This window comes from Ipomoea nil, unplaced genomic scaffold, assembly GCF_001879475.1.
Source record: "Ipomoea nil cultivar Tokyo-kokei standard unplaced genomic scaffold, Asagao_1.1 scaffold0482, whole genome shotgun sequence".
In the NCBI taxonomy this organism is placed as follows: Eukaryota; Viridiplantae; Streptophyta; class Magnoliopsida; order Solanales; family Convolvulaceae; genus Ipomoea; species Ipomoea nil.
The window spans coordinates 821,563-835,137 of record NW_017616910.1 but is presented as its reverse complement, the minus strand read 5'-3'; the positions used below and the strand labels follow the sequence as shown (position 1 = coordinate 835,137).

Genomic DNA, 13,575 nt, shown 5'->3' with positions numbered 1-13,575 from the left:
TTTTAATTTTAAAGTTCATGCAGACTAGCTAATTGAGTTGCATGCTATAAGTCAAGAAATTTAGATATCATATTATGGGCATTGAGAGAATTTGTTAGCCACGTTAATTAAGACACATACATTTTGTTATTGATTTTCTTTATGAACTAATTTCCAGAGCAAGAACAGTGAAGCACATAAGAGCATCTCTATTAGTCTGATTTTTACACAAATTTTTAGGTGACAATTAAGAGATAAGAGTGAAAGGAAAAGAAAAATGAAAAATCAAAAGAAAATAATTAAATCAGGGTGGTCGCCACTTCAACGCGCCCAGCGATCACATGTACGACCACTGGGCGCTGCTGGTGCGCTTAACGCGCATTAGCTATATATATATATATATATATATATATATATATATATATATATATATTTGGGTGGGTCCTACAATAGGAGACGAAAATAACACTATTTTTTCTTCTCTCTCATCTTTTTCTTACCTTAAAAACTTATCTAAAAATCATTATTGTGGTTATCTAAAAATTAAAGTCAATTCATGTATATAAGGTGGACCATGCAGCTTAAAATTAAATGCTAGGCTAGAGCCTAGAGGTCAAAAACCAAGATTTTGATGAAGAAAACAGTAGACTTTGGAGATTATTCAATTCCTATATATTATATATGCACGCCGTTGATTGGCGTTTAATTTGAGTCAAGAACGATGGCTCCCAGAGGTTACCATTTACCAATAAATTAAAGAATAACCTTAGCACATATATTTATGTGCCAATTAAAATGCTACTTGTATTTGTATATGTAGTATGTATGTGTTCTTTAATTCTTTCAACGCGCAAACTTCACAGAAGAGTCTGGTAAGTGTTCACACCATTGACAGGATCGGACCACACATTTCCTCTTTAAACTACTTTATTTCATTGCGTTAGGTTGCTGTTTAATTTGCACGTGAAACTTTGACAAATTTTAGGTTACGTTTCTCACGCCAAAGTCTACTTTTCATTTAATCATGATTTTTAAATATACGATCCTCCCAAATGCTCTGTCAAGCCGGGGTGTGGGGGCCTCTTAGAATTGGGGTTCAATTTTTTTTGGAAGAATGATTTTTAAATAAACAACCTAAGAGAGTAGTGAACAATTGCCAAAATCAAAAATCAATCGTCGCCTAAGAGATTTAAACTCTCGCGGGAAAACTCCATGTACTTAGTAGCACACGCTTTAACCACTTGGTCAAAGCGACAATTGGGTTAATAATTGTTCAATAGCTAGTACACAAATGACTTTTAACGTCGATTTTTTGGACATTTTAACGTTGATTAAAAAGTGATGTTGATGTAACAGACGTTGTATAGTAAACATACGATGTCAGTTAATAAAATTCAACGCAAATTATTTATCTATTAACACTACAAGAAAAGTGTCCATTAATGAGAGGTAAAACCGTCACTAAAAATCCAAAAACCATCATAAAAGACTTTTAATGACGGAAAATTTACCGTCACCACCCGTCGTTATTTCTTCTGTAGATAAAAATAAATAGTGACGGGATATGATACCATCATTAATAAGCAATTTAGTGATAGTGTATTTACCGTCACTAAAACGTTCTTTTTACGACAAAAAATCCCGTCACTAATACAACTACTCACTAGCATAATTTCCTCTCATTATATTCTTGTAACGATGGAAAATACCGTCATTAATACTACTATTTACTAAAAAATATTATTATTTTTTAATTTATATATATATATTGTTACTTCTCATTAAATATTAATTTTTGTAATACATTTCTTTTCTCACTAATCGATATTATGATATGTTGTAACTATAAATATTATATAGATACATAATGCAATTAAAGTAAACTCGATCAATATATTAAAAGACTTCATCATTAATACCAAAATAAAATATTCCATACAACTTTGTAAAGACTAAAGACAAAGAAACTAATTATAACAAATAGTCATAGTAATGTATCTATTGGCTAGCTATTTTGCCAAAAGTCTTTTGCATTTGAACTAATTTTGCTCAAGTCATGCAAGATCAGTGATGAGCTCAAACTCCTGCTTATCATCTCACTTCCTGCTTCGGAATCACAAGCCTCTGTCTCTTGACTACCAATAAAACCCCAAAATGTTTTAGTATAAGCTTAAAGACATACAATTTGCAGGCTTAGAATTCATCAAATGATCTATCAATATTTGTAACAGAGCAAGGAGAAAACAGAAGGGTGACATCTACTATGGCATATGATTAAACAAAAATTTTACATTAAAATTAATAATAATCACATAATGATAATACAGGTTGCAATTGAACTATTATGTGTGTACATCGCCCTATTCTTTTTTATTATTTCAATAGTTTAGTGACATTATATACATATCCTAGGAAACAAAGTCAAATATAAATTGAATGGTCCATGATCTTAGTTTACAAGACAGAGAAAAAGAACAGTTAATATATAACATTGAGCATTAGAAACATACCTTCATAAAAGGTTGATTCGATGAAACTGTCCTTCAAGAGCAATGATACCTATATTAAACATAAAGACCTGAGTCATACCATCATGCCTCCTCAATATACACTAAAAATTATTTTGTTGTATAGAATTAAGAATAGAATAGTATACTGCTATATGCTCAAAATTCTTGAAACTACAGCAATATAGTGTATGCATGTCTTGGGGAGCAATATTAAACAACAAAAATCAAAATCTTTATCACAATCTAATTAAATTTCAAATGTGTACCAATTCATGAGTATAGAACAAAGAGAACGCAATAATTTAATCTAATCCATAGTTTATAATGAAACCACAAAATAAAAAGCAAATATACCTCATCAATCCAGTCCCACCACCGGGAACTCCGTCTCAATCTGGTTCCTAACAACATTATACATCAAAGGCTCATGCCGTTCACCTAAAACGCAAGAAAAGATTAAGCAAACAATTCTTTAACAGCTCTTGGCCTCTAGTTTCAGCAATATTTTGCTTTCAAAAAAAATTCTGAAATAATCAATAACGTTTTGATAACAATGATGACCAGGTGAGTGGTGGCGTTCATGAGTCGGCTATAAAGGTTAGGAGAGAATACCTGCACATCGCTACACTCATAAACTGGCATTTTCTTTCCCAAGAAACTCTCTCCCACAAGTTTTCCATGGTACAAATTACTGGAAAATTTAAAAAGGGAAAACATAGAGTACACAAATCTCCATATGTACTGGAAAATCTAATCCTATACGGCACCACAAAAAACACAAGAATGAGTGTTCATTCACAGTTTATCCCACAAATTAAACTTTATGCATATTTCTGTCCCTCTAAATATGAAAAATGCTACAAAGTATAGTTTTAAGAGTGATACTTTCAGCAAAATACATCTTCTAATTATCTTTCTAAATTGAAAAGGAAAATGGTTCACAAAAGGGATGATATTTTACAAGACTGTAACATTATAGCAATTTTTATATTGACTACTATTGTTTTAGTATACACAGTGCAAAAGTAAAGAACCTGAGGAAAGTTTTTCAAACTGAGCTGAGGGTAATGAGCCTTAACATCTTGAACGCCACCATCTACAGAAAGAGCTTGTTGAATGCTAATACTCTTCCACCATTGCAATTGCCTCTATGTAAACTGCCTACATTATTTATCCATTGTCCATAAAAAATATCAAAGTAGCATGACAAAAACTCTTTATGCATAATCTCAAATCACTACTATTAAAAATTTATGGTTGATAATCAGTATGATCAGCTAGTGAAGTGTCACCCAAAGCTTGTGCCCAACTAACAACAATCCAAACCCCTTTTTGGCATCCATCCGCCATTACTGTACTGTTTATTATCTCACAGCCACCACAAATGCATGCCTAACCCATAAAGCAAGCTAAACTATCACTTTTAGCCTTAAAATTCACGAGATAATGCAAGCAAAGAATAGAAAACCCATCATTATGAACGGGAAAAAAGAAAAAAAAAAAAACGACCGACCTGATGTTGAAGTCCTTGCCGCAGGTGTCGAGGCAAGTATTTCTTTTTTCTTTCTAGTTTCCTTGTTCACACAATACATTCAATCACATGATCACAAAACCATAATCATCAAAAGCTATTGAAATGTTTACCGAAAAATAGAGAAATAACAATCTGTAAAAAAACAAACAAAACAAATCACAAACAGTAGCTACACATTTAGAATAAAAAGTTTCATAATTTCATAAATGATTACTAAAACAAGGCAAAGTAAATCAAAATTTCCATTGTCCACACAAGCAGCAAATCAACATATAATGGATTTACTCATCTCTTCATTCACAAATATTTCTCTCTGCTTATACATACAATTTCAATTTCTCTGCAAACAGAAGCAAAGTTTGTTGAACTTGAATTATCGTTTGAGTGGGAAAATGGCTTACTTGAGAGTTGTTGGCTTGTTGCTGTTATGATGGTGGCCTTGATAGCTGGATCTGCCTTTGCTCAGGCACCAGGAGCCGCACCGGCTGCTTCACCGAAGAGATCTCCATCTCCGGTCGCGTCTCCGCCGCAGGCAGTGCCGGCACCGCGTTCTTCTCCAGCGTCCTCTCCGGCTCAGACTCCATCTGTCGCCGCTCCCTCTGAGTCACCACTCTCTTCTCCACCGGCTCCTCCCACCAGCACTCCTGCCGCCTCCACCATCGCTAATCCTCTATCCATCGCACAGGCTCCCGGAGGCGATGCTCCTTCCTCCCCTCCCAACGCCGCCGCTTTGAACCGAGTCGCTCTCGTCGAATCTGCTGGTTTGGCGTTCGTCGCTGCCGCTTTGCTGTTCTAAGTTCTCTGATCTGCCTGAGATTCTTTTCAAATACACCGGAGTTGATGATTTAGGGCTCTATATACTTATATTTCATTGATTTTGACGGTGTTGATCACAGAGATTGAGGATCAGAGATTAGATGCTTTTATTCATTTTTGAAAAAAAAAAAAAAAACCTATAATGAGGGAGCCAGCTGCACACCTGGGGCGCCCAAAAATTTTGGTGGGAATTAAATTTCAATGAAATAATTTTCAGATACATCAATAGTGAGAGTAACAATATTTTTTGTATCAATAGTGAGAGTATATTTTTAAAATAAGTATAAATTTAAAATTTTGTCACCAAATCATAAATTTTTAGCTAGAGTAAATTTTTACCCTCACAAAAACTATGCAAATACTACATTTAGTGAGGGGTTTTTTTACCCGTCACTAATTTTTTGTCACTAAAAATGGTTTTTCTTGTAGTGTAAATAGAACCTACAACGTCAGTTATTTAGTAAATAATTGACGTTGTACATTTATCTTTTAAAAAAAAAAACTATACGATGTTGGTTTTTTTTATATTAACTGACGTCTTTAAGTTTTATTTTATAAAAATAAGTTTACAACGTCGGTTATTTATTAATAACTGAGGTTGTATATTAGTTTATTTAAATTTTTTTTTAATACTATACCACGTCGGTTTTTAACAAAAAATCGACGTAGTAAGTTAATTTTTTTTAAAAAATACATACAATGTCGGTTATTGCAATTAACCGACGTTGTATGTATTGTTTTTAAAATATTATAATTATTTATCAATTTAGACCCAAAATCTGATATATGTATATCACAACCACATCTAACACTTGCTCAAATATCTTATCACAACCACTACATCCAAAATCTGTACAATTTAATATTTATAATCTCACAAACAATAAAAGTAATAAATCTCACAATTATACTAATTAATAATACAATTTAAATCTAAAATTATCAAGTTCAATTATATTACTTCACATACTAAAGCAATGTATTAAACCATATGTCTCTAACTTGATCAATCTCTTGTTGATTGTAGCTCAATCTACCAACTCTATAAACGATCTACAAAATTGATAATTAATAAATAATTAGTAAGATAGCATTTTTAAAATTTGAATGAGAAAACTATTTTATTAAATTACTTGTCTTATATATCCATTCCTCTGCATGCATGCTCCTTTAGAAAGAATTTCAAACATGTATTTCATTACATAAGTTATACCATGCATGGACAAGGATCCACACTGCTAGGTAGATCCCGACCCATGAAATAATTTACCACGGTGAAGAAAGAAGCTAGAATGACCCAAGACTTCAAACATGGCAATATAAGCTCCAATCCACTTAAGCCACTCAAGATCTCATGTATTAAAAGGTATGATGCTTTATTTACCTATGTAAAGATTGTTGGCATTTAAATAGTGGGCTGGGGGACACGTGTATGCCCAAGAAAGAAAGTAAGTTTGACCGCAACACTATATTTGTCTAGCATTTGGAGAGGCATCTACACTATAGATAATAGACACTCTTATTTCCTCTTTAAACATCACTCATGGGACCATTACAACACGTACTCATGCTTAGTGACTTGTTGTCCTAAAACCTTCAAACCATACAGTAGGTTTAAATGCTTAACATGCTTACTCGATCTAGCTCTACGTGACTAAAAAATAAAATTAAATCGTAGTTTCAATATTACATGTAACATTGTCAACTCTTGTTTTTTAACTTTTTTTTTTTTTTTTTTTTAAGACTATCCTTTTTCTTTGAAGAGTATTACATGTTCAACATGTAACATTGTCAACTCTTGTTTTTAAACTTTTTTTTTTTTTTTTGAAGACTATTATCTATTTAATGTCTTTCACATTGGATAGTGACGGTTGCGGCTATCAACACAACTTGTTACAAACAAATTAGAGATGGATCCGGAGCTCTAAGGGTGAGTTGGACGTAAAAGTAGATAATTTGGTGTTATTTCATGAACTTTGGAATGAGTTTATGAGGTCTGGAGATTAGTTTGATAGGTTGGGTGTGCATGGAGGGAATGGACTAAATTAAAGTCTAAGGGAGTGTTTGGTGCAAGTTATATAAGAGAACTAATGATATATTTGCTTGGTAATATAAGATTCACATGTTTGATTCAGGTTATATGTAACTTTTTCAGGGAATTTCAGATAACCTCCGCATTAATTTTTTAGCTATTGAAAGGAAATGTGAGATACTCTTCAATTTCTTATGTAATCTCACATTCCCTTGTCTTATTACTAATATTGGACTTTGGACGTTTTAATCAATTTATATTATTATCGTTGTCTTATTTACATATTTCAGTTTTAAATTAAATACATGAATTTAACATTCTCAGCAATCTAACATTCCCTAAGGTAATCTAACATTTCTTGAACCAAACGCCCCTAAAGGTGTGAAATTATTGAGCCTAGTTTTTGACAGGCCGGGTTGCATCTTGCATGCTGAGAAGAAAGTCAGCACGTGGTTCAATTCAATGATATATACGTATACCAACTCTTTTTTGACATATCTCAGAGCTTTACAAAATTTCAGAAATATATATGACATTGACTATATAATTTAATATTGATTCCGATTTTCATACCTAATGAGGTCAATGACGACACTTTCTATAGATATAGCAATAACTATATTACTTAGAGTTTTAAGATTACAGTATACATAGTTATATTTTAATATTTGAAAATTTCTTTTAATTTGTATATATATAAGGTAATATAAGTCAACATTATTTTTTTGTTTTCTAAAAGAGAAAAAAATGTCAAGCACACATCTTCAAATTGAACATGGCAAACATATGAAAATTCTTCGGTTATATATTGCCTTTACAAGTTGCACCCTATTTACTTTGATTTGAAAATGGAATTATTCTCATTTTTTAATGTTGAAGTATCTCACATTTGAAAAAATATTTAGATATAAGGTCTCCGGTCAAATTTATCGTATGATTAGTAGCCCTGTGCAACGGACGGATCGGATCGGATCGGATGGTTTTTCCGTTCATCCGATCGGATTGCGGATTGAAATTTTGAAGTCCTATCCGACTTTTTTAAAACTAAAACCCTATCGGATATGCTATGTCGGATTTCGGATTTCGGATTATTCGGATCGGATGTCGGACCACATTCGGATTTGGAAAAGTTCATTGATAATTGAAAATTAAAAACTGAAAAAACATAATATGATTAATTTAATAGGATAATATCTAATCTACCAAGTTTCTATTAACAAAATAAGTAATAACTAATAAGTTAACAAACTAAAACATGCAACAACTTTTTAATGGACAGTTTGCAGAGCTAAATAATTTAAGTTTTACAAACAAAATTGCAAAAAGTAAACCAATACAAAATGAATATAAGTTTAAGTGTTTAACTTCCAAAACATAAAAAATTTGAAGTTAATCACTTAAACAGTTAAACTTCAGCAAGATAGCAATCATTCCAGTAATCCAGTCTAGGCCTTTTCATCAAATCATCAATCACCATTTCTACACTTCTTCATGTTAATATGAAAACTTAACACAATATTAGATTATTAGACAACCTATATACTAAACAGCTAACTAAGTAACAATATTATGCTGTAGGGGCATTAGGCTAATAGCCTTATAGGCTCAGATTGCAATTTTCCATTTCAAGCAAGGATAGTGGCAAATTGCTCAAATGTGTTATTATAGCACATGAGCAACATAGCAACACTATACCATTTGTTCAGACAGTGGTGGAAGCATCATCATTGCCAAAAAAAGAAGTAAGAATAAATAATAATGCATTAAAACTGAACAGAGATCAATTAAGAGGATGAGAGTAATACCAGAGATCCAGAATGGATGTAATGGGAGTATGGGACATCAGTACTGAATAGTGAATACTGCTCAACTCTAAGTGGGGCAACATTTCTATAATATAATTATAGAAAGTTGCCAAACCACTTAGACTGTTAAGACTCTTAGAGTTTCATCTTGTGAAGGCCATCAGCAAACAACAGTACAACACCATAACATATAAAGATAAATAATTAGTTAAACAAATAATAATTACTGAAAACATTACAGGAATGGATGTCAGCATTGATGGTAGAGTAGTTCCAGCTCCAGTGGGTAACTCTGCAAAACAGTTAAGTATAAGTAGTTAGTTCTAGACTAACAAGTTACAAAGTAAAAAAGAAATGATTTAAGAATTATATATTTACCTTTCTCCAATCTTTCAACCTTATCTAAATTTTCCTCAAGTGTGATTGGCTGATTATGTAACCTCAACCAATCTTGGGTATACAGTAAAGCTTCCACAATTTTAGGAGTCAAGGAACTCCTAAATGCATCAAGCACCCTCCCACTTGTACTAAATGCACTCTCAGATGCAACTGTGGAAATAGGAACTGCAAGTACATCCCTAGCCATTTTGGAGAGAATAGGAAATCTCTCACTATGATTCTTCCACCACTTTAGAACATCAAAACTCACAGATTCATCATCCTCAACCAGATTTTCACTCAAGTATATTTGTAGCTCTGTCTGCTTACTGCTTCCACCACCACTCTCCAATCTCTTTTTTTTTTTAAGTTCACTCTTCATCCTTGAGACAGGCCTACCAACTGTACAAGTAGTAGGCTGAGACTGGACAGGTTGGTTAGAGGATGAACTGTCAGAGTATGTAGCTGCATAGTCATTGTACAATGCAACCATTGAATTTTGGACCTTGGCAAAACATTCTTTGCCTTTGGCCTCTCCATACAACTAGACAAACTGGTGAGGCATGTACTCCTCTTTATCTCTAGGGTCCAGAATATTGGCAAAGAAAATGATATGGTTCATTTTTTCTGGATCTCCCCAGTACTTATCAAACTTCTCTTTCATTTTTGTCCCCATTGCCTAATAAATGCAGAAACTCAGAAAGCATAAGCATTTAAAAACACAAACAAGTAAACAACTTACAAGATATACAGAATTACACAAATAAATTGCACAAGTTTTTTACCTTTTCAGTTCTCTCAGCTTTAGTCATATCTTCCAGCATGCAACTGAGATCAGAGATCTCAGAGAAGAATGTGTTAGAAGTGACATAAAGAGAACCATATATTCTCACAGTCATTTCATAAAAAGTTTTCAAAAGCTTCATTAAGCTTTCAACAGTCTCCCAATCAAGGAAAGAAGGTGCAGAACCCAGTCAGCAGAAAAAGAAGGATCATTTTGATGATATGAGTCAAAGACACTTTGATATTGAATTGCAGTGTTGAGCATAAGGTAAGTGCTGTTCCACCTTGTAGGGACATCAAGCTGCAAAGCTGATTTGGCTTCCACCCCAATGAGTTCAGCAAGTTCTGTGAACTTATTCAACCTAGCAGGTGAGTTCCTAACCCATCTCACTGCATCCCTCACCCTTTTAACTGACTCATCTGCAAACCTCAAGCCATCTTGAACAACTAAGTTTAAAATATGGGCTATACACCTCATGTGCATATACTGCACCCTAACAGAAGAACCCCCCCCCCCCCCCCCCCAAGACAACAACTTGCTTTTAAAAAATCTCATAGCTGTATCATTAGAAGAAGCATTGTCCATTGTCACAGTGAACACATTTTTAATCCCCCACTCCAACAGATAACTCTCTAAGGCTTTGGCAATATACTCCCCCCTATGAGAAGAAACATGGACAAAGGAAATGATTTTTTTCTGAAGCCTCCACTGGTCATCAATAAAATGTGCAGTAATGCACATATAATTAATCCTTTGGACAGAAGTCCAAGTATCAGTGGTTAAACTGACCCTTTGGGTGCCCACCCTAAACAACTTCTTAAAACTCAACCTCTCATCTAGGAAGATTTGGTAGATATCCCTAGAAATAGTCCACCTAGAAGGAATCTGAAACCTAGGACAAGCTACAAGAATAAACTTCTTGAACCCCTGACCCTCAACAAACCTAAAAGGGAGTTCATATATTATGATCATCTCACATAATGCCCTTCTACTGGCTTCTTGATTAAAGACCCAAGTCCCCAAAACCCCCACAGGAGCCTCTGTTGCAGAAGTTGAAACAGTATTGAATGTGAGAAGGGACTGTCTCATATCCTTTGAGACAGGATTTTTAAGGCATGCCATCATATGATTTTTCAAAGATGATGTGCCATGTTTCTTAGACTCACAGAAAAACACTTTCAGGCAGTAAATGCACTTGCCTTGAACCACTATATTTTCAGAGTTTTTGATTTTTTCAAAGTGATCCCAGACTGGAGATCTAGACTCAACCACCCTCATCTTTTTTGCAGGAACAGCAGGAGCAACCTGAGGCTGCTGAGCAGGATTCTCAGTGCCTTGGGCTTGTCCTCCATGTCCCTCTTGAGTTGAGGGTTGAGGTCCAGAGTCAGGAACATTGATGCTTTCCATCTAAAATGATGGGCATCAATTACTCAGCAAAGGCAACAAGCCAACAATCACATTTTCACATTCACATAAACATACAAAGAAATCTGGATTCAGACACTTTTTGTGTCATCATGTATCAAGATTTCACATTTTCATATTTACATATTTACATATTTACATTCAAATATTCAATTAAGGGTAATACATCCATAAACATACTCAAATAATGAAAGAAATCCAGATTCAGGAATTGTATCCAATTCATCATTATCTAGATTTCAGTTAATGGCTTCCACCAATAAATGGAAATTTCAAGTTTGAAACTTGATAATTTCACATTCAAACCTTTAACTTTTATTTTAACATTTAATGGCTTCCACCAATAAATGCAATCTGTAACTTCTCAAGTATCAACAGATTACAATATCACAGTCCACACAAATCACAAGTACAAAATTAGAGACAAGTGAGATGCAATCTGGAACTTCTCAACAAATTACAATATCACAGTCCACACAAATCACAAGTACAAAATTAGAGACAAGTGAGATGCAATCTGGAACTTCTCAACAGATTACAATATCACAGTCCACACAAATCACAGGTACAAAACTAGGATTTCTGCTTCCACCTTTATAGATCAGAGAATACAACACGACATAGCATAATCTAAGAATAATATACGAGCATATGAACATACAGAGAGAAACGAATCAACAGATCACAAAAACAAAAACTAGGGTTTCTGCTTCCACCATAATAGATCAGAGAATAGAACACAACATAGCATAATCTAACAATAATATACGAGCATATATGAACATACAGAGAGAAAAGAATCAACATATCACAAAAACAAAAACTAGGGTTTCTGCTTCCATCATAATAGATCAGAGAATAGAACACAACATAGCATAATATAACACAAATATACGAGCATATGAACATACAGAGAGGAAAGAATCAACAGATCACAAAAACAAAAACTAGGGTTTCTGATTTACTTGGTTTCCCCTTAATATTCCCCGGAGAACAAGGGCCTCTAATCACCAGTCCACGTTCCACCACCAACTCGAGAAGGGCTTCCACCAGTCGACCACCGCCCACCGGAATCGGACAATCGGACAATCGGACAGTCGAAGATTCCACAGTCCACAGAGAGTCAGAGTCTCATACAGTCAGACTCTCAGTCTCAGAGAGTACAGACTAGAGAGAGGTGAGACTGTGAGAGACTCAAAAGAATGAGAGGGTGAGATTGAGAGGAGTAGAGAGCAGAGAACGAGAGAAGAGATCTGAGAGTGAGAGAGTCTCAGAGAAGAATCAGAAGAGTAGGGCTGCGCATCTGGCTTCACAAGGGCTTCAACATGCATATATACTCACCTCATACGACGTCGTCTAGCATACACATAAAACCTAACCCTAGGTTAGATCGGATTGTCGGACGGGTCGGATGGGAAAAAACCAAACCCTATCCGACCTCCTTTATCCGACGTCGTTTATGCCTTCGGTTCGGGTATGGCTAGTCGGACCACGGGCGGGTCGGATGAGGTGGTTTCGGATTCGGATCGGACGGGTTGGTCGGGTTGGGTCGGGTTTGCACAGCCCTAATGATTAGTTTGATAATTATAACTATAAGGTTTCAAGTATGGTTTCTTGTGAGAACGGTCCATTCACTCACTGGTCAATTAAGTATGAATAATCTAAGATAGTACACCTCACGTAATTATGCCTAATGTGAAAAAAAAAAAAAAACTTGATTCATGCGGAGTTGATTCGGATAGATATCCACAGAGCGGATTTGAATTATCATCCCTAACTATGATTGCATCTTCCAATTAGAAATCAGATGGCAATATTCATGATTTTTTAAAAAAATGTTTTCAAAATTTTGCACAATTTAATAAATATTCCATACTAAATTTTGCCAAAGAAATACAATCTTTATACCATGAATCAGAGTTCACAGTTGGTGCATGTGTATATGTGTGAGTTTTTGTGTCTTGTGTTATAAAATTTTGTACCTTAAGAGTATGAATTTTGTCCTTGAAACAAATTATTAATTGTGTTTTAATTTCTGTGTCTTGTGTTATAAACTTATGTGCCTATGAATACAAATTATGTACCTAAATCAAATTTGAAAAATAAATAAATATATAAAATATGTATGCGTCTTGTGTTGTGATTTTTTGTTCTTATGTTATAGAATTTTGTATCTTACAACGATGAATTCTGTATTATATATTTATATTTCATCGTTTCAATCCAGGATCTATAATGCTATGACCGGATCCATGATATAAAATACCTTAGACATAAGGATAGGCCCACAATGCAGTTTAAAAATTGGGCCA

The 13,575-nt window shown here is 34.2% G+C and overlaps 1 protein-coding gene and 1 long non-coding RNA gene across 3 annotated transcripts; one reads left to right on the top strand and one right to left on the bottom strand.

The window, feature by feature from the left end:
* Positions 1–1,925: 1,925 nt before the first annotated feature.
* On the bottom strand, positions 1,926–3,129 carry LOC109173739. Of its 2 annotated transcripts, XR_002052956.1 has the most exons (3): positions 3,102–3,129; positions 2,844–2,927; positions 1,926–2,114 (listed from the first exon to the last, which is right to left on the bottom strand). It is a non-coding gene; the product is annotated as an uncharacterized LOC109173739 (long non-coding RNA). The 2 variants fall into 2 exon arrangements; XR_002052955.1 differs by lacking the exon at positions 3,102–3,129 and having other exon boundaries at positions 2,844–2,971.
* Positions 3,130–4,308: 1,179 nt separating this feature from the next.
* LOC109173738 (classical arabinogalactan protein 5-like) lies at positions 4,309–4,898 on the top strand. The gene has a single exon (XM_019323031.1). It carries the CDS (start codon positions 4,451–4,453, stop codon positions 4,817–4,819), a length of 369 nt encoding a protein of 122 aa, XP_019178576.1. The 5' UTR covers positions 4,309–4,450; the 3' UTR covers positions 4,820–4,898.
* Positions 4,899–13,575: the final 8,677 nt, after the last annotated feature.